A 22,463-nucleotide genomic window follows, 5' to 3' on the forward strand; every position below is an offset into this window, starting at 1 on the left:
TAAAAATCTGATCATTAGACACGGCTGCTTTTACCTCGTAGATGTTTTCCAACTGGGCAAGATTTTCTGCAGCCTGGACCAATGACTCGTCTACCGTCTTCTCAATCTTCTCAATGTCTGCAGGCTGCAGAAAACACAAACCAGTCCGTTTTAAATACGAAATTTGAATTTAAATTTCTATACAGATGAAGAAAAACAGTTAAAGGTCCAAATGCTAATGTGGCCTCCATCTTGAACTGGTATTATGAATACATTAATCTGTACAGATTTTGTACCAAATATTAGGAAATGAATGTAACCAAGTAAAAAAGTTGACTTTTATTTTCTTTACCTCCAAAGTGTATAAAACTATTCACCTAATACGCCAAAAAATATAGACTCACCTATCATGACCAAGTTTAAAAAACACTGTTAATATGAGAAGTGAAGGGTTTTTATACAATATAAGGGAGTGTTGATTACATTAAGTTTAAGGTTTGACCTGTTTTCTTTGACGTAGATGTGTCTTCATACTTTCTGATAACGGCCATCGGAATATGCGATCACCAGAAGCTTACTTTAATGACGCTTCTCTTTTGATATAATTTATATATTATGCAATGTTTAGAAGAGCCGATAATTTGTGACAGTTTGTGATGTTTGATTCTAAGTGGTGGTGAGAAATGGAAATAAAATACCATGTGCGTCAAACCGTTTTCTTCAGCTGACGTAAAATCAAAATGTTTTTCTGTTGACCAACACTAAACCACATTTAAGGCAAACATTTGCTTCTTGTTCACAATATAAAGGCAGTTCAAGAGTTGCAGAAGAATGAGCAACTAATAAAGTAATAATATGGTATTTATACGATGAGGTGCCTGCTTAAAGAAATATGAAAAAAGTTGTGCATTTAGTGTTCTTAATATTGTACATTTGAGAAGAAAATGTAACTAAATAAAAGTTTTCCTGTATCTGATAACAGATAAGACAATGACGGCTTCATTTTAAGTTTACATAAATTAAGCCGTTATAAATTAAAGTTAAATTAAAGCCATAAATTAAAGTGAAAATCAAGAAAATAGTTTTTTTCATCTCTGGATTCTGATCAAAATATTGAAAAGATCAAAGACACTGAAAGCTCTGGGGAAACATTAAGATGCAAAATAGGTTCTGTTTCATATTTCTGTGATAACAACCATTTCGTCATGTACATTGCGACAGTAATAGTAATAATAATAAAAAATTAAAAGTTCAAATTTGGTTTTTCTTCTGATTACTCATAGTTTCTAACATAACAAGTACTGCCAAGGTATAAAAAAAAACAGGAACAATCATTTGTAAAGTATATTTTAGGACAGATTTATTGACAAAAAAAAAAAGAAAAGACCAGGCAACTTTTAATAATTAGGGCAATAAAAGTTTAAAACTTACCTGCTTCACAAAGTCACTGTTGGAAATAGTTGATGCACGAGGTGATGTTCTGTTCTTCTGGCACACCTTTGGTCCATTGCAGCGGAGGCTTTAAGGAAAATAGACATTAAAATTATGTACAATTTTCTGAAATCAAAAGACAGAAGAAAACCGGTTGTTATATTTTGGTAAAACGTGTGTAAGGGAAACCATGTCACCTTTTGATCTGGTTCATCTCAGCAGTGTAAATCAGACCAATGATTCTGCTTTCTTCCTGCAGGCCGTTAACCCCCCCTTCTGGAAGAGTTGCCCAAAACTGCAAATACATAGTTCATCTGGTTAACATCATCAATGGTTTTCAAAAGATTTAAGCACACAACACTTGCACAAGCCCACAAATGTTTGAATTTACTAAAATGTTGGATGTCTTTTACACACTAAAGGTGTAACTGTTTTCAGTAAAAACAGAAAATGACCCTGAACTTTAAGCTCAACTCAAAACAGAATAGTTTTCAACAGCGTTGTGTCTGCTCTCAGAAAGAACAGGACTGGTGACTTTACCTCACAATCTGGACATCTTATGGCACCTTCACACTCAATGGACACAAGGCAGTTTGTGCAGAAGATGTGGCCACATGCAAGTATACGGGGCAGGTTACCATCGGTTTTATCCTCTGAAAGGTGATGACACAGATAGAACAGAATAAGCACTGACTACAAGAAGGTAGACCAGATTTAATTCATTCAACATAATGGGAACCGCTTTTTTGGTTCCAAAAATGAAAACATTCATCCAAATGCATTTTAAAACAAAGTACAGTCTCACTTATCTTTACGACTAACTAGCAACTTATAGTTGAAAATTCAAAACAAAAAAGAAAATAGTAATAATAATGGGAATTCATAACTATAAGATATGTGTACAACTGCATGTTTTTCCTCAGTCCCGATTCACTTAAGCTGAATGTATATTATGGATTAGCAGCATCATAATCTAGATGATGCTGGTTCTTAACCTTTTTTGAGGTACCGAACCCACCAGTTTCATATGCGCATTCACTGAACCCCTCTGTAGTGATAAATAAAATATGATCCCCCCCACCCCAAATTCAAGACATAGTATAAAGCGCTTTGAGTGGTAAAAATGATCGGAAAAAGCGCTATAAAAGTTCAGTCCATTTACTATTTACCATTCAATCAGTGCTCCTCCGCTGCTCTGATTGGCTAAGCAATGTAACGTGATCCTCTGCAGCAAGTGATGGCAAAGCGGGGCGTCATCACGACTTTACTCAAGTGTGTCTTTACCTCCGCGCCAGAGGCTCCGCCGAACCCCTGGGGTTCGATCGAACCCAGGTTAAGAACCACTGATCTAGATGATGACACGCTGAGACTAGAAGGAGCCCACAGAAATGTTCAAAACAAATGTTATTCTCATTTCATAGTGAAATAAATACGTGGACGTGATTATTTAGTGCCTGAATATTTAACTCCGCGGTTGAACTCGCCTCTCTCACAGTTAGCCATAACAAATCCCGCTATAGAAGAATAGACCATTTGTTTCTGTCCTGATAATTTTGATAGAACAAACCAAATAAAAGTTTCTTCCACACTCTGTTTAGGGAACCGCAGTAGCGTATTTTATTTATTATATTTGCGATTTTAAAGACGGCGGAAGTAGCCGAGCCGCCTTTCCGGGAAGAAGACGCAACATGTCCTACTTTGACGTAGGCGGGGATTTTAGTGTAGTATAATTAGCTTTCATTGGCTAACACCAAATGCTCTGGGTAAGACGTTACACCCCGTCCTCTAAAAAACCGCAACCATCAAGAGTTACTCATAATTAATACGCATCTTTCGTATTTATATTTTAAACGTCTGTGCACGCGCACTGCTAGTAAGTGGCTAAAAAAAATTAGCTACCTAATTGCTGGCGCCACTGCTAAGCAAACGTTACGTAAAACGTGATACATCGAAGATAAACAGTGCTATAATCATTGTAAATATCCTACCCGGAAGTTTAAATGCATTCCCACATAATTTGCAAATTGCAGCACTGGGACTATCTCCTTTATCCATCATTAACGTCGTCAGGAGCTGGATTTTCCTTTTGCTGTTCCACCTGAGATGGCGCCGCACAGGCTGCTTCACTTCGTCACGTGACTTCACAGGTGCGTTCACAGACGCACGGCAAGCGTCTTGTAAACACTTACATGTTATTCTCCTTTAGTGAAGAGAAAATTAGTACATATTGCAAGAAAACACATATATAAACATGTATATCAATCTTCATGCAGATGAAACTATCATAAAATATCCAAACGTTTGTTCCAATGTAAGCTTGACTTGTCACTTAATACATTGTGTAACACTTGTATATTTTATTTTTTTACCAGTAAGACCTCTTTCTCATGAATTTCTTGACTCATCTAAACAACACATAAATGTCTGCATATTTTTCCAAAGGTATTTTTCTTCTTTCTGAAAAAGACAAAATACAAAATGAACATCAATGTCTTTACACGGTGGTGTAAAAATGTATTAATTTTAAATGAGATTTGTAATGCTGTAAGCATGTACAGCTTACAACCTCGCCACTTTGCATCCTGATCAACACAAAGATCACTTCTTAAAATATGACCTCACTTTTCTGACCACATCCAATACATTTCACCTTACATAAAATTATTAAATGATTTTGGTTGAAAATTTGTTTCTTTGAACAATTATTGACTATGACTAGTCAGAATTCCCAGAGGAATTGTATATGATATGCAAATATTAAAGTTCACAAAAAAAATTGCCCAGTAAAAACTCTTTAGAAAAACAAATTGATCATGCAGTGTTTTTTACAGACACTTGAGGGCGCCAAAGACTAAATCAGACATGCCGGGCTTCCGCGAGATCCCTCTGAAAATCTGGAAACATACATGAAATATAAAAACATTTGCCACTCACATACCATCTGAAAATAACTAAATATACACGACTGGAATCACATTTATCGTATTTGGAAATAGGATTCTTTAACTCCTCTAGAGTTCAGTGTCATAAGCTATATGGATGTTTTACATTTACACATAAAAACAAGTTTAAAATGATTAATAATAGCCTTTATTATTGTCTAGATGTGATTTAAAAAATATATAACACATTGAATCCACCACTCTACCTCTAATAATTTACAACATGCCAAAGGTACTCTGGTGCATTCCTTTGTTTCCTGTTGGGCCTATAGCAATGCTTCATAGCAGACCCAACGTCACTTTGTCGGTCCTTTATTCCATCTGAGCGCAGCTGCCAGAAGCTCTGTCGCCTGCAGACCATGGGCAGCTACCCAGTGAAGCAGAATTAACTGGAAGTGACAACAAGTGGCGAATGGAGAGGCACAGGCATCAGCTGGTAAAGGTAAACTATCTTGTATGTGACGCAGCCAAAAGTTTAACCTTCAAAGAGCGGCCATCCAGATCCCCGCTGGGAAGAAAGAAACTGCATCCTTATTAAGGAGGTTTTTCCGGTCAAAACTGGCAGGATGAAGCCTTAGAGATCTGCTTGAACGCGCGTGAGTTAATTGTGCCACTACCCCAACGACATACGTGCCCACCTGAGAAATGCTCCTTGCCTTAATCTGAAGTGAAGCCACCCTGGTGTGAGTTGTTGAAATGTCTCGGGGTATAAACATCTACTTGTCAGTTAATGAGAAGCAGGCAAAAAAATAATCATTGTCTGATGATGTTAAACAGTATATGGCTCATCAAAAAAAAAAAAAAAAAACCTTGTTAAAAAATTTTAAATATAAGAAAACAGAATTTATACAATGAAAAGCAGAAATGATACGACAAAAAATGTCTTATTTTTCAAGATGTGAAATGTCTTTATGGTTTTTTAAACTTCATGTCTAGAGAAAAAAAAACCCTCAATGTTTCACATTCCAGCAGATTGAGGGATAGTAAAGAATACGAGGGGCTCTGAATTGGCTGACTAGAGGAATCTGTACAGTAGGCAGATAAAATATGGGGGGCTGGGATGCCTTTTTGGTGAGTGTGTGTGCCAAGGTGGGGGGTTGTATGTGTGTGTTTACCAGGGGTAATGAACCAATCAGCAGTCCGCCGGGGAGGGTGTGCCAGCAAATAGGGGAACAAGCATCACCCCCTCATCGTTCCTCTTGCAAAATGTGGGTCACTTCCTAACCTGGGGTGATTTCCCTCCTCGTGTTTACGCAGGAAACAACGACCCCGCCTGCACCCCACTAAGATCCTTGTCAGATAGTTTGCTCATTAGAGGCTCTTAATTAAGACGTGTATCTCATTAGCTCTCTCTTGATGTCTTTACCCAAACCTTGAACAGTCATCTGTGCATTTTATTGTTACACATCTATTTTACATGTCACATCATTTTATATGACTGGAGATGATAACTATCAGAAGCAGTGTCTCAAAGGTCACGTTGAAAACAAACAAACAAACAAAAAAAAAGCCGGTTCGTGCATCCAAGGCTCACGGAGAACAAAGGAGCATCGGGTTTCTGTGAAGGTCGGGTTGCACTGTTGAAGTTTAACGTCTGACGAACATTTTAATGTAAAAACTCAAAGATGTCAATAGATTTATCAACTGACTTTAAATGTTTGGCCACATTTGATTGATATATATGCCCAGTTTTCATTGTCTGATTAAGGAAAGACCTACTTCCTAACAAAGGGGAAAGCCAGCACCAAGCAATATAGCACAAAGTAAGGCATGACAATTTGTTTTGTTTTGACAAAGCATGTGGAAAATTTGTATGATTTACTCATCTTCATGCCTCTAAAGTCCTTTAGAGACATACCTATTGATCGATACGTCAACAGGTATAACAGAGAGAGTACCCAGGGAGAAACCATACATGCAAACTATGTAGGCAAGGGTTCAAATCCCGGATCTTCTTGCTGCAAGGCAACAGTGCTAGTTGCTCCATTGTGCAGCCCTGTCTCTGAAGTCAGCTTTCAGTTTTCCTTTGGCAGATATCTGCCTGCAAATGGTGCTTATGATTAACTCCAGGTCAGCTAACACAAACAGGCACTGAACCTTTTCATGTGAAATGACCTCACCAGTTCACAAAATGCACAATGATGATTATGATGATGAAAACAGTGACTGGGAATGTTTGTTATTTGCTCTGTATTTACTGAGAAACTACCCATTATGTCCACATTATAGATTTCCAATACAACGTCTTTGAGAGACTTTAACCCTGCGGCCTTTTTAGTAGAAGCCCTGAGATATCTTTGTCTGTCTGGCCTATTGTGACAGTCTAGAACGAAAATAATACAAAGAAGTAACTTATTCAAAATATTCCATTTTATAAGACAATCGAGTAACTATGTTATCTTCTGTTGTTGTGAAAATGCATTATATATCAAATATTACTTTAAAGAAATTTGACTTCAAGAAACTCCTGCTTTTTCTGAAGCTCCGCCTTCAGGAAGTGATCACAACATGGTTCCTCTATTAAGCCTTTAGCAACATTTTTACCAGTGTTGCACTAAGAAGTAGCTCCTATAATGAGCTCAGCTGATGCACAATTCCACCAGGTGTTTGCTAATTGTTGTTGGCTAGTCTGAAAGAGCAGAATGGGTTAGTTGGGGGGCAGGGATGCTCTGTAAATTAGAAGCTCAGAAGCTGCGGCTCAGAGGAGGAGCTGTGTCTCGAAGGCGGAGCTAGGTCCATCCAGATGCTCTGCACAGCTGAATGGTTGCCATGGAGTTTAAAGAACTTCTCAAACATGCATGAAATAATCAGAGCAACACTCTAGGTATGTTTAATAACTTTATAACATGATGCAAAGCTCAAAACAGAACATCTCTTGATAGCAGGAACAATTGCTAAGAAGTGGCTCTTTCATTAACTAATAACGTCCGCCCATCAAGATACATTATGTCTCCATGACAACTCGCTGATGGCTGGTGTTAGTCTACTGTTTGATTTTGAAGGCCAACAATTACTACAGCATCAAGTATGAGAAGGATGTTCAAAAAACAGCTGGAAGCTTGATGATCATTTTGCCCCTGAGTAAGGGTAGCTGAAGTTTAAAGCAGGGTAAAAAAAACAATATTCCAGTCTTTGAACACTGTTCTACGTATCATCAGAAACCTGAATGAAATTGGCACAAAGTTACCATGGTTACCAGCCATAAGAAATCCCTCTCGCAGTTTGCTCAGGGACGCAGCAGTGGAAGAAGGTGCTGTAGTCAGAAGAGGCAACATTTGAACGTGTCGGCCCAGCTAAATAAATTATTAGCTTATCAGTGAGAAACAGCACAGCATGTTGTACTGAATGTCTTACATGTAGTTAATAGTCACATTTGGTATGAACAGACATCTGTCGGCCGCACATTTCACCATAAGCCAGAGGGCAAATCAGGCATGGAAACAGATGTTCAGATTTACAGAAAGTGGAGCAATTTTTTTTTTTTTGCATCAAAGTTGGTGCAATACTTAAGGTTTTTCAAGCCGAATTCAAAAAAATTCTTCAGACACTACATTTTTTTCTCTCCTTTTTACTGTGGACGGGAATGAAGCAGCTTATCCAACTTCTAAGAGCATTCAGTTGGAAAGGGGGGACTTGTCTTTGCATCTTGTGATAAGGCAATTTAGCCAACAGCCCCAGTCTACCAACCTCTTCACCTCTTCCGTCGCCCACCCAGCAAGACCAAGGCCTTTATCCAACCACAACAGCCGACAATTACACACACATAAACTCGGCTGTCACTCTTATTCCTGCTTTTTCTCACCGATGCCGTAAAACAAAAAAAAAAGCATCTCTTTTCCACACACACACAGCAAGTCGGTGCCAACCCCTGGCTCTCTCTGAGAAATGTTTCGTATCAATGCTGAGAAAGCAGGCCAGGCATTCAGCAAGTGTAGCAAAGCGAGACAAGTGCAATATTGTTCTCTTGTTTGTCTTGTGTGTGTCTCTGTGTTGAAGCCTTGTGGCCTGGTATAAAAACACTCACAGGCAGCGATGAGTTTTTTTTTTAGATCACTTAAATCCTCAACAACGGACCAATTAGTCGGTCTAACGAGCTGATCTCCCATCCTTTCCTTGATCCGTGTGATTTATTAGGTCGCAGAGCCAGCAAGGTCAGCCTTTAAACGCTCCAGCTTTACCAGTCCCAGCGACTGGTACCTCGTCAGCCGCCGGGCTCCACCTCCTAATTATGCCTCTAAACCTGAGAGATAAGGGGTCGGCCAATGCGCGAAAAAGCAGCTGAGCACTCGGGTGAACGAGTCCACGGTCAAAGGGAGCAGAGGCTCTGGGTTGATAGAGACGGGGAAAGCATTCACTGGCTGCATTCATTTCTTTGAGTTGCTTTTAACGAGCGCTTATTAAAAAGGTCGTGACCTGCTGCCCTCTTTTTTGGTGGTTTGTGCCCTCGTGGCCCACCGACAGGGTTTCGCAGCCGACACTGCAGATTTTGAGGAAACAGAAACTATTTATCAATATTCCTTTGATAAATATATTGTGAGCACTTCAATACTAACTAGTATGTAGCTAAATTAGCTAAGAAAAAGAAATATAAAATTTTTCTTTGAGGCGTTCACTGACTCCAACTGAGGTCATGTTTAAGAGATAAGTTGACGAAGGTGGACTACTTTGTGGCAAGGTGTGGGAACAGTGACTTCATTTTAAATATGAAGAGGACAAAAGAGATAAAACTGTGTCCATTTAGAAACAGGTGGAGGTGTAGAGGACCACAGTTGATTGATTATTTAGAAAACAAATTGAGCTGGAAATGAAACACTAAACCTGTAAGTGACAGAAAATGCTTCACTTCTTGAGGAACGTTAGTTTCTTGAGCATTTGCAGCAATATTGTGCAAATGTTTAAGTCTTAACCTGGGCACTGCAGTTTTTCTTTCCCCCAGTTTTGGTGAGAAAGTGTGTTTTTGCTTGTGTGTGAGGCAGTGGGAAGAGATAGAAGTACACTTTATCCTTGTCATTTCATCATTTTGACTTTTTTTCCCCTCATCAATTTGTCTCTAGTCTTAAAACGGGTACACAATGAAAAAATTACCTTCTCATTTTTCTTGAAGCAGCCTCAGTACTCAACCATATTTGACAACTGTGGACTGAGACGTCTCCTTCTGGGATTATCGAAATTCTCATTAGAAATAAATTAAGTTAAACTCAGTTTAATTTTATGTTCAAGTGCATTGTTCTCTCATCAGTTCTTTTTGGCAGTAATACTCCTTGACCTCTTAAGTCATTAGCAGCCAAACAAAACATAAAAGAAAGCTTACTTGACAGATTTCTGTCAAAAACTCATTGAGTTGCAGAAGTAGGACATTTTTCTGGTCAGTCGTCATGTCATTTGAGTTCTACGGACCAATTCTGCTTTTCGAACTTGGATTTATTTATGTTTTTTCACCTTAGCCGCTTATCCAAATGTCCCTTGAGAAATTAGCGCTGAAGTTGTTTTGGTCATTTATGCCAACAAGATTAGACAAGTCTAACAATATTCATCGGTAAATGCAGTTCCAAAAAATTTCACACCTTCCCATTCAACCAAATCGGAAATCAACGACTTATTCATCAGCCTTTTCTGAAGAACTGGGGTAGAAACCTCACACCTGGATGTGTTGGCTTTCATTTTCACCAAGCATTGAACTGTTCCAATTTTTTATTTATTTTTTATTTTTTTGGAAACTTTAAAAGTTCAATGGGTTCAGGTTGGAGTAAAGTGAAAAGCAATTCTTTCTCCTACCAAAGAAGAAAAAAAAAGCACTAAAAGCATCAGCCTGCTACTTTAAATAGCCGTGCCTTTACAGTAAACTCTCACACGATGTGTGGTGACTCATTCATCAAGTCCAGAGGCAGCAGTGTGACACTTTCAGCCTGGACTGAAAAAAAAGATAATTAAATGTGAGGAGGAATGTAGGAAAAAAAAAAGGAAAGAAAAGAATTAATTGGACTCAGGCATTATGAAATTATCATTTTATTAGAAGTTTTTCGATGTCTCAGAATGAAAAATGTTTTGGTTTTGGATTGTTATAATGTCAAAATCAATGTGTATAAAACACTAATTTATACATCTTGCATGCACAGGTGTGCAGTTATGTTCCAAAAGATACATGCAAACAACTTCTCAAAAACTTGAAATATTATTCAATTTAGCTTTTGATAGAAGATGTTATTCTGGTTATTGTGTCACCGGTGTTGCAGTTTTTCAACTCCAGAAGTTGCACTATTTATTCTTCTTTTTAACAGACAATGTTAAACAATCCCTTCTTCAGTTTTTATAGTTCATTATAGTACTTAGATATTTTTTAGCATTCTTAAGATTGAATTAAATGTCCATAAGTCCAAATATGTTGGAAAAACAGGCTTTCAAAGTGTGTCCTAATTGATCCACTTGGTTAAATGGTGTTGACATATGAAACTAGGGATGGGTGATATGGATTTAACGTTTTATTTGAACATTTTGTGGTATTATCGAGATAAAGAACGAGTCATTATTTCAATTTTAGGTGACTGTACAGCTGTGGCTGCATGTCACAACAATCATAGCCCCAGAAAAGCAACTAATGGTCTTAAAAAACGTTTCTATTTGTAATGCGCTCCCTTAGGTCACACAAAGCAGTGTGATTTGTATCACTAAATTGCACATAGTAACTGCATTTACTCGCATTTTGATTTGTATTGATACTCTTGTTGAACAAACATTGGAGAAAAATTAAGAAAAAAATTAATTTGGAGGTTTTTAAATGTCATTAATCGGAATTTACTGTGACTATAAATCAAAATTTTTATCATGACACGAAATTTGCGATAAATGATAAACGATAGGATAAATGCCCACCCTTAACCCAAGGAATTTATGTTTTTGCATGTAGTGCAAATGATCCAGAACCTCGCTTCAGCTGAAATCTTCTGTCCTGACTTTAAGGTCTCCATCTCTAACCTAAAGAGTCGTTGAAATACAAGTACAGATATGATCATCTGCCAATAGCCGAGTGCAGTTCTGTTTGTGTCTGCTGTCGTCTCAGACGTGTTTTTCTCCCGTTTGACCTGCTCTGCTCACTCCCTCTGGCATCCAGACAGTTTCTCCTTTATCATTCTTCTTCTTCTTCCCCTCTGCCTGTGTGTCACTTTAACAGAAACAATGACAACAATGCCACAGGCTTCCACAACGGCAGCCATAATTACAGTCCTGACAGAGGCAGACTGCCTACTTGTTAGTCAGAGCGCCAGTAAAAACCGTGACAGTGACGGCAGCGAAACACACCTGGGTGGATGTCTCAGAGGTGACGAAAGGCTAAATGCGGTGGTGAAGTGTTGCGCCGCGCCACGAGCGCACTCGTTGCCCTGTAATCTGGGCTTTGCTTTAGGAAACGAGCGCGAATAATGCTTCCTGAAGTGTCGAGACTGTGGGAACACGATAATAACCGGAGTTACCGTATGTTCCAGGACCGATCGGCAGGTAGAGCCCGGAACGTTTGTTTGTAAAAGCAGCTCCCTTAACTTTACGAGGGGATGAAGAACATTTTAAAAAACCTCATGTGCCGGTTTGGAGCGGCACGTGAGACTGTATTCCAACAAGAGCAGCTGCAGAAAAGTATTTTGTTTTGTCAAATACAAACACCACGGGTGCCAATGTACACATATATGAAACACACTGACATTATTGCAACCTGTGAAAAGGCAAATTCTTACAATAAAAATGAGGTGGAGTCGCAATTTTGAACAAATTAGAGGTGATTACTCACTACAGAAATATGTCTTTTGTTTACATAGCAAATTGTTATGCAAACTTTAATGGTGGTGCTATATTATGACCATTAAAGTGAAGTTAACATTTTTTTCCTGTGATTTTTTTTTGGGTTTGTTTTTAATCTGTAAATGGGGACAAACTACCTCTGTAATGGTGCCATCAGTAATACAGGCCATTACAGGTGCTCTTTCATGACCACAGTCATCACCATCTACAACAACGCTTTGAGAAACTTTGATTTACTATGAATTACAACACTTAATTTCCATCTGGGATCAATAAGATAGATGTGAATTTAATTGAATTCAATACATCTTGGTTGGATTTAAGTAAATAAACTATTAAAACTTCTAACTTCTAGCAAAACTCTGTTAATTCAGCTTTTGTGTCCTAATTTAACTGGAATAAAGGACCGACAAAGTGACGATGGCTCTGCTATGAAGCATTGCTGTAGGCCCTGATACTGACAGGAGCCATTCAGGATTTAGTATTTATTTATAATAATAGAACCCAATTTTTAACGCCTTTTTTACAGGACACATTTGTGCATTTACTACATACAATGAATATAATAAAGTTGTTCAAATTCAATAATAAAAAACTCATCCATGATGCAAAATGACATTTTTGCAAAACCTTTTATTTTATTTTTTTGGTATTTTCTATGGTTAACCTTGTGTGACTGTAACGTTACAGTATTGCAAAAAACAACTAAAATAAAAAATCCCCAGCAAAAGTAGAAAAAAACTAAGAAGCAAATACTTTAGAGCAGCTCTCCAACATTCAGACTCAATCAAAACTGAATCAGCAGATGTTAGTGATCATGTAAAGTCTAGCAGATGTGTTTTTTTGGTGTATATTTATTCCCACTTTTATCAGGGATATAACTTTTGGTTTTGCAATTAATTTTAAAGCCGTGAAACTTGCCTTACCTGCATCTTAACTGTCATTTCCACATCTGTTGTGCAGCTCACTGCCAGTGACAGTGAGATTACACATCCTAGCTCTAGTGTAATCTCAAACATGACTAACAGGCGTCATCCGTGTTGAATTCAGCCTCACGTTCTCCAGCTGCTTGTTCTTCAGGCTCTTGTTTCTCACGCCGACGTTCCGGGGCAGCGATGAGGCTCGCTGTTTTGCTGCCTTACGGTGGAAGCATTCAAACGCGTGTTCGCCGACACACAAACTGTCAAACATGCGTGTACTTGTGTGCATGACTCAGTGGGACGGATGTCTCTGTAATTAAACAATAAAGATGAAGACACTCAAAGGGGGTAAACAGACACTCGCGTCTGATGAATTAGATTCAGATCTCGTTCCATCTATTCACATTTTACTGGAAGCAAAAGTGTTGGGTCACTAAGAAAACATGTGGGTCGGGAAATAAACACTTGCATAAATCAAAGTAAAAAAACACAAAATAAAAATAACTTCTGGTGCTCTTCTCTTTAAACTCAACGTGTCCCAGTTGTGTCATCTCGTCAAATTTGCTCATATTTCCACCCACTGAAAAGTAAGTGGTGAATACCTTTAATTTTATTATTTGCAATGTAGTGTCTAACCTAATTTTGGGTTCATGTTGATACAGACAGTTGTAAAATTCATCATTCCAAAGCTGATTTAACAAATCTGAAAACCCCACCTATTCAGTTTGCTAACATCTCAAACATCGCTACAAAAACACGTTTTACATACCAGGTTTCAGATCTCATCTCTTGGTTCCATCGAAATCTGAACAATTGTCGCAGGGGACAATTTCAGATGAAGCTAGGTGAGTTTTTGAACGTGTTACGGCCTCCAAAAAGCCACTTAAAATGGCGGAATAATAATAAGAAACCGTGTGATTACAATAATGAATGTGTCATCGCGTGTATTACAAAAAAACGTGATTGAAAATTGATGTTCTTTTTGAAATTTTGACCCCAGTGGAAAAAAGTTTTGCATCAGTTTCCGTGAAGCGCATGCAGCAGCATGATTCCTGCTGAGCAGGTCCCATGTGCAGCCGGTTATCAGGGTTTTGTAATTCTATGCTTTTAGAAACCACAAATATTCATAATCTCAGTGTGTCTCGGCAAACTCTGCAGCAACATGCATGTGTCCTAATTTGCACATGTACGTTAGCATCAACAAGGGAACAAACCTTACTGACATGGAGTTCAAAAGGTCAGCAGTACAACTAAAGCAAGAAGCAAAGATAAGTGACGCATGTAGGCCTCCAAGCAAAAATAAATGCATGTACAAGCTTAGGGCTCATCCGTAGTAAGTGAGAGAAACTTTCACTCTTTGGCATCAAGTTACCACTCTTTGCAACTCACAATTTAAATATGATTCCGACTCAAAAAAATATTTTCTCACAGCAAGATCCAGGTCTTAATGTTTAAAATCTGCAAAAGCATTTTCCCACAGTGTCAATGAATCATGGTTGGGATGTCTTAACCATTAAGTCAAGTCAAGTTTATGTGTGCAGCGCATTTCAGGAACAAGGCAGTTCAAAGTGCTTCACATCACGAAAACATCATAAATGCACCATATAATCAATAATTGTAAAAAAAACAGAAACAGGCATTGCATCTTGCCCATGTTAAAAACATGAATGCATATCAAATGCGTTGGTCAATGTTCCACTTATTATTGTTCAAAAGCAACTCTAAACAGGTGGGGTCATAGTCTGGACTTAAAGGAACTCAGTGTTTCAGCGGCTTCATGGTTTTCTGGGAGTTTGCTCCAATAAACAACTTGTTTTTTAATAAATAATAAAAGTTTTGGGGCTGGGAGATGATTTTCTTTGTGGCTGTATCGAAATTAGTTTATTTTGCAAAACTGCAATAGAAACACCTTTTCCACATTACACGCACTTGTGTATTGCAGTTTTACAGGGTTTTTTTTTTTTTCAACAACAGTGGATGTTGCCAATGGTGCAAGTCACAAAGAAGAATTTGACAGCAAGTAGTTGAAGGATCACGGCGCACCATGTCTTGTGAACAAACTTATTTATTTAAAATGACCCGAGGACAACAGGAGGGTTAAGTGTGGTTTTAGTTGTGTTTCTTATGTAATGGAAACATCTCAATTGCGTTGTTTGTTTGTTTTTTCAACATTAGCAGAATATCGACAAAGTTTTGCCTACATTTTTAATGGAAATGCAGCTAGTGAACTTGGAACAAAAGAAATGACTAGCATTTGGAGAACAGACTTGTGAAAACCTCTGACAGAGGGTACTGACAAATTTGTTTGCATCTAAACATTTGATTCCTGAAAAAGAGCCATTTAGTCTGGAGGCTACGATGGAACATCAACCCCTAAGTGTTGACTTTCGGATTTACGTTACTGAGTCATGAAAAGTACATTACTGAACAGCATCACTTTGTCACAAAGGTTGAGCTTGTGCTGTGTAATGACTTGTTTCTTGATGTTATTTTTGGATTACTTCAGTGCAGTGTGCAGAATCAGCTGGAAATCTCGCATTGGCTAATCCACCGTGAATTCGCCCCCAATTTACCTCTGGAGCCTTCACTCCCTATTACGCTGAGAGTTAGCATGAGGCTCTCAGAGCAGGCCTGTTTACACTGACACTAATGACTTGTCTCCAGGACAAGATTTATCCACACGTGGAACTGATTCCTTGTGCACAACAACCGCCGCCATCATCCCGTAAAAAAGTCACCGGGCAACAGGTGGTGTTGGGACACCTACACATTTTATGCAGGGGCAGAAGTTGACTGTGAGGTCTGACGCAGCGTTTCAAAGATGACATCACTGCTCGCACGTGCTCGCTGTCTAGAAATAAAGTCTGTATGTTTTTCCTGGAGAGGCGGTCAAGGGATTGCCGTTAAAAGCTTCTGCCATGTCGCTGATATGATCTGAAAAAGGGTTCGGGGGGAGACTTCAAGAGCTCCAGCTGTTATTGTGTATGAAAACGTTGATTCCTGTTAGACCAGAGCTGGATTAGTGTGCTTGGCCAGAAATGACTCTGGGGAGGGTAAAAAAACAGAATAGCATTGGAAAAACACTGTGTGGCTCCTATCATAAAATCGCAGACTGTAAATATTTGAGCCAAGCACGGCTTTTTCCTCATGTGTCTTTGCTTTGCTTCGTAGCGAGACGCATGGGACCGCATGAACGTACTGCACGTGTCATAAAATGTGACGGTCTGACACGGTACCGCTGGATGTGGGTCATGAAGACGGGCCTGCTGAACGAACACAACTACTTTCTGTTGAGACTTTGCCCCCGCTCGCTGCCGGTGCGACCGCATTCTTCGGTGGCAGGACGTCTTGTTCTTCTATTTCAACGTAAAGGCGATTATAAAACCCCAAATTAAAATTCAGCGACGCATATGCAGGATATTTGACATGCCTTTCAAAAGACGAGACAAAGCGATTCGCCACGGACGTTTCCAACATCCGTCGTTTGAGGAATCTGTTTTTTTGTGTAGACTGTGAGACACAACAATTGCCAGTGCATGCTTCACATTGAGCAATTTTGCACACAAAAGAAGTTGACTTTGGCTTTGAGCTTTTGTCCATGAGCAAACATTGATAACGCCTGACAGCACGGCACTGCAACAACAAGCCTGACGGACGAGACCAGGACCTCCAAGGACATTCCAGAGCTCAGGTCTAAGGGCTCAATACTTTAAGTGCCTTCCAAACTATTTTACACTCCTCTAACTTTTCCAGTTTGTATGACATTACAACCATTACATTCAATGTATTTCACTGGGACTTCAGGCAATAGACGGTTTTCAAAGTGATTCAAATTTAAACATTTAAAAAGTGTAGCGTACGTCTGTAAATATCGCTCTTTTTAATCAAAATGCACTGCAAAAACTCACATTTTATCAAGTATTTTTGGTCTAGTTTCTAGTTCAAATATTTCAAGATATAACTAACTTCCAAGTAACTTTTCAGCAAAATATAGGAGCTTGTTTTAAGTCAATAATTCCTTAACATAGATGAAAAAGAACTTTCCCATTGGCAGATTATCTCACAAATAAAAATAAGTTGTTTTTTTTACCATGTTACAAGTAAAATAGTCTGCCAATGGAACGAGTGCTCTGTGAGATCAATATTAAGGAATTACTGACTTAAAACAAGCTCCTATATCTTGCTGAAAAGTTGTGTTTGTAACATAGCAGCATAAGGGAAAACATAAGAAACAGCAAACATGCACGACAAGTTACTCTGGTCAGTTGGGACCAAAATTAGTCTTTTTGCCCTCAATGCAAGATTCTGCTGTATGTATGGAGAAAAACTGAATCTGAACGTCACCTTGAACACACCGTTCCCAGAATGAAACATGGCAGGGAGGGAAAGATAGGAACTGTTTGGATTAAGCATGGTAATCTGACCCAGTCAAAGTCCAGACCTACATTCTCTTAATAATCTGTGGCATGAAAGTTGATGTTTGCAGGTGCAGTTCAAATAATATGACTGCACTCAAGTTATTTTGTAAAGAATAATGAGAAAATATGAAAAATAAAAGTTTAAGGGGCTTGAATTCTTATGCAAGGCACTGTAAGTGTAAATGTACAATCTAATATATATATATATATATATATATATATATATATATATATATATATATATATATAATTTTATTTAGCAGCTTAGTAATGAAATAAAAAAATATTCTAATTAAATTTTGAGATTATTGTTTAACAGTGATCCATAAATGATGGTATTTTATTATAAGATAGCCATATACAGTTTTTAGCTGAATATTTTTTTATTTTTAGTCTAAGCTCAGCAATAAGAACAGGATGTCACTCTTTTAGGAAGAGGAAATCCCTGCTGGACAGATTGGTGAGCCAGCAGACTGGGCCGTTCTGAGTCCTAGTATCCAGACAATGATTAAATGGACCAAATAATTGTACAATTTGACATTTTGAAAATAAGTTTGCCTAATGGAAAAACAGCAATTTTGAAAAAACTCAGACTTTTTTGATAAAAAGTCTTGAGGTGGTTTTTTTTTGGCCGTATCGAAATTGGTTTATTTCGCAAAACTGTAACAGAGACGCTTTTTTCGCATTAGACGAGTCATATGACCAACAACCGGATGATGCCACTGGCACAAACCGCAAAGAAGACGACAACAGGAAGTGGGAGGCGGACGATGGCCCAGATGTTTTTAATGACTTATCACATGAACAAACTTATTCATGTGAGATTTGAATTGAGTTTCTCATTTAATGGATCTCAAATGCAAACTTTTGGCATCACATCAACAAAGTTTCGTGCACACTTGTAACGAAAACGCAGCGAGAGTCACATCCACACGCTGTTCATCTTTCCTCTCCATTCATTTTCACATTTGCCCTCTTTGTTCGGCTTTTCTACCGATAGAAAAGCCGGCTGTGTGTTCATTCCCTCAAGAAAGCAGGCCCTCAGCTGCTGTGCATGACTTTCTTATTTAAACCAAATCTGACAAAGCAGCGCCTGTCCTCTGGGAGATTCTGTACTCACAAGATCTGCTCCAGCCTCCGGCGTCATTGTGTTAGAAATAATGTAATAGTGGAGGCTCATAATGCAACAGAGCAACAGAAACAAATCAAGTTTTGAATACCAAAAACGATAAAACGTCACTCAGTGCATGTCACCGTCTGCATTTATCTCACAATACATCTTTTAAGTTGCTACTGCATAATCTTGTCATTATCCCTGACAGTGTCTCACTTCTTCTTGTGTTGTTGATGATTTGGTTTTGTTTTGCACTTAATATTTTCTTGTCATTCCAGTTGATTCCTTCTGTCAGTTTATTTGACGGTGTTCGATTTATTTTGTAAGGTTGATCCTTATTTCTGTTACCATTTTTGTTACTATTTTGTGTTTCTCCCTTGTTTTTGCCTTAGTTACTTTGCCGTTTACTCCCCTTCTCCAGCTGTTCATCTGTTGCCTCATCAAGCCTCACTCACTCCCTTCTCAGCTGCAGTCACTTTCACTAATTAGATCTTTGTTGTCTCCTTTTTTCTTTTTTTTAAAGCCACTTGTCACTATGTTAGAAGCAAGGTAAGGAGGTTTAAAAAAATCTCCAAAGTTCACCTTTGGGAGCATGGAACAGGTGTTAGCTATCCATTTGTGGGAGAATTTATGTCCTTTTTCAAAAAGGAAATAAGAATAAACTTTTGGCCAAATCAACTTAATTTTAGGATTTTTGCCAGACAGATTCAACCTAATATGTTCAAACTCTATAAAACATTATAGAAGAAGACTAAGTGGTTTCCTATTGATAAAAAACTTTCTAAAGTTTTCAGTCTCACTTTATGAAAGTGTTTTTAAGACTCAGGGTTTCCCCCAGAGTATCATAAGCCTGGCGGGCCACCAGGCTTTACTTGTGCCCCCACCAGGCTAAGCATTTCTTATTTATTTAAGTCTTTTTAAAATGTTTGCAATTTTTAAGACTTTATATTTGGTGTTCAAGTATTAATCTTCGATCTTCCAGGATCACATGATTATCAAGTGATATTTTCAAATTTCCTGCCAACTTTAAACATTTTTTAACTCAAAAACAAAACGGTCTGCTGGATGAATGATTGCCCTGGCACCCAACACCCGGCTTAGCAAGTTTTCTGGGAGAAACCTTGAATGACTGTAATCAGAAGTTTTACCAATTTTGACAAATATTGTTTGAAGATAACAGGAAGTGGATCGTTCAGATCATAAATGAGTCGCCAATGATTTGAGCAGAAACACACATGGATGTTTAGGATAATTAAATTTAGCAGAATGAATCTGGTTTGACAGGATGCAACACTGAAGCCAGTCACAGTGCAGTCATTTTTGGAGTAATGGATCTCCATTTTTAGCTAAAGTCACATGTTTAATAAACAGAGCAATGCCCTGTGTGTGATATCGGTACAAAACAGAGTTCATCTGGTTACCTAACTCTGTGTGGTAGAGTTGCACTATTTTTATCCAGTTAAAGCATTTGCAAATTTTTTTTTATGGCTAATCTGTGAGTCCCTTGAAATTTTGTCTCTCAAAGAAGGATAAATTAACTTTTGGGTTACAAAAAGGAGCCTTGAACATCTGTCCAAAACAAATTTGTAATTATGGAAAGTTTTAAGCAGTACCACCTACATTGTACTGCAGTACTGTCTGCTTCCTCTTTTAAAACATTGTAATTTTGCTCCAACACAATGAAATCTTCCATCTTGACTGCACAAAAAGCTTCCATCTCTCCTGAGAGACCAACCGATGTGGTACCAGAGCAGCAGGATCTCAATCCAAATTAAACTTTCAACATCTTCAAGGTAAAATTGATCTTGAAACCGAACATTAGATACCAAAAACCATCAATGTATACCGTGTTGTTTGGATCCAGGTTAGGTGGCAACATACACACTGCATTGTGGGATATGTTATGAAACGCATCAGTGATTTTCATGTTAACATTTGAATTCCCAACTTGGCTGTGTTTGACAATGTGCTTAACAGAAATGCACCAAAACAGAAAGGAAGATAGATTTACTGCTTCAGGATCTGAACACACCGAAATTTATTCAACCATGAATTCTGCACTCTATTAAAATATCTTATCATTTTGTGATCATATTGTGCAGCAAGGTTATAGATCAAGTCTCCCTCAGAACATCTCATTAAATAATAATAATAAAAAAACATTTCTTTGATAATAAAACTTGTAATTGTGACAAAAAAAGCAGGAAAAATACAAAAACAGACGGCCTTAAATCCCATACTAGATCTCCCTCTCTCTGTCTCTCGTGCTTGAAAGTCTAACCCATTTTGCTCAACAGCATCAGGGTGTTTTGTCCAAGTTTCTGTCCAGGGGAAAAAGATAAAAGACAACGTGGAGAAGATGTTGTGCATCCTTTCCCAATGAGCTCATCCAAACACAGACAAAACCAGCTCTGTAACCATAGAGGAGCTGACAGGGGAGAGAGGAAGAGAGGCGGACGTTTAGCAGAACAATTCATTTCGAGGAAACTGAATTTAAAGATGTACTGAAAAAACGGCCAGGGGGAAGAAGCAGGGGGAGTTGTGAAAACGGCACATGGACACTCTGCACCTGTGTTGGCTCTTCTTGGCAACACTAATAAGAGGCAGAGGTCAGGGATTTATGGCACCTGTTTAGAATTTTAAAAAAGAGGCCAACGCTCCATAATTAGTCATGAACAAAAATCACAAGCTAACGCAAAACGTACGGAGAATATCATGAACTGAAACTCTTGTTTGTGGCGGTCCGACTGCCAGACTGAGGTCAGAAACAAGAACATTCACCGTTGATCTGTTGTGTAGAGAAACGTGTATAATGCTCACATCAACATCACATTCAGCAGGATATAACGTGTGATTCTGCTACTTATCTTCCAGTTGACTTTAAATGTTAAATTCAGGATTTTTAATCTCTACGTAGAGCAACGGTAAGGTAATTTTATTTATATAGCACATGTCAAACTCATTTTTGTTTTGGGCCAAATCAAGATTGTGAATGCTTTTGGTACGGCCAGTTATGCCAGAATGTATTGATAAAACCTGATCACAAACTGTTAAAATATCAATGAAGTCTTAAAATAATTCTTAAATAATATTATTGAACATCTTTTCAGTCCCTCCAGGATTTTGTGATAATTTTTGTAATTTTTTTTGTTCAATAATATTTGCTCTTATTTATGACGGTAAATACAACTTTTATATAGATCATGGACTATAATCTGTCATTAGTTAGGGCAGAGGCAGCTGTTTAGTACAAGTAATTACATTTTTTGAGAAAAATCTTCAATAAACTCCCTATTATGTATTAACGTAAAACAAGTGCAGGAATTTGTTGATTTTGCGTGAATTTCCACGATAATTCGCAAGAAACTGGAAAGACTGATTGGTATAATTAGGCAGAAAACAGATAAAAACTGCATTAATTTGATTGAAAACATAATATTTAAGCACACTTAGTGTTTAGTCTAGAAATTAGAGGATCACATAAAAAGCTATGTCGGGCCTGTTATGATCCGTGTGTTTGAGTGTTTATTTTTGACATTTTCTGTGCTTCTGTCCTGTTTCCTCTGAGTCTCTGTCCTGTCCTCCCCGTTGATTGTCCCCCAGGTGTGTCTACTTACCTGATTACCCTCCCTGTGTATTTAAACCCACCTGTGTCTGTGTTCTTCGTCGGGTCCTTGTCTAACATTGTCAAACCTTTGCCTGTTTCCTCGTGTCTCCAGTTGTTCCTTCGTGCTGTTCTGCTGGATTTATTTTCATTAAATTTATTATTTTTTCATCTACCTGGGTCTCAGCGTGCAATCCTCACTATAACCACACCGCTTCATGACAGGGCCAGATTTGGCCCACGGGCCTCGAGTTTGACACATGTGAC

General features: G+C 38.2%; 1 protein-coding gene and 1 long non-coding RNA gene across 2 annotated transcripts in view; one reads left to right on the forward strand and one right to left on the reverse strand.

The window, feature by feature from the left end:
* Positions 1–22,463, reverse strand: part of rnf17 (ring finger protein 17) — a 110,661-nt gene that overhangs the window by 16,662 nt on the left and 71,536 nt on the right. The window contains 6 exon segments of the mRNA XM_016664319.1: positions 35–124; positions 1,411–1,498; positions 1,608–1,705; positions 1,951–2,063; positions 3,399–3,610; positions 3,710–3,867. Of these exon segments, the coding sequence (XP_016519805.1) occupies positions 35–124; positions 1,411–1,498; positions 1,608–1,705; positions 1,951–2,063; positions 3,399–3,468 (459 nt within the window). The 5' untranslated portion in view covers positions 3,469–3,610; positions 3,710–3,867.
* LOC107833900 (uncharacterized) overlaps positions 22,190–22,463 on the forward strand; it is a 4,608-nt gene continuing 4,334 nt past the window's right edge. Inside the window, exon 1 of the long non-coding RNA XR_001659678.1 lies at positions 22,190–22,384. This is a non-coding gene — a long non-coding RNA (uncharacterized LOC107833900). The remainder of the gene's footprint in view (positions 22,385–22,463) is intronic.

Source organism: Poecilia formosa, unplaced genomic scaffold (genome assembly GCF_000485575.1).
Source record: "Poecilia formosa unplaced genomic scaffold, Poecilia_formosa-5.1.2 Scaffold477, whole genome shotgun sequence".
Lineage (NCBI taxonomy): Eukaryota > Metazoa > Chordata > Actinopteri > Cyprinodontiformes > Poeciliidae > Poecilia > Poecilia formosa.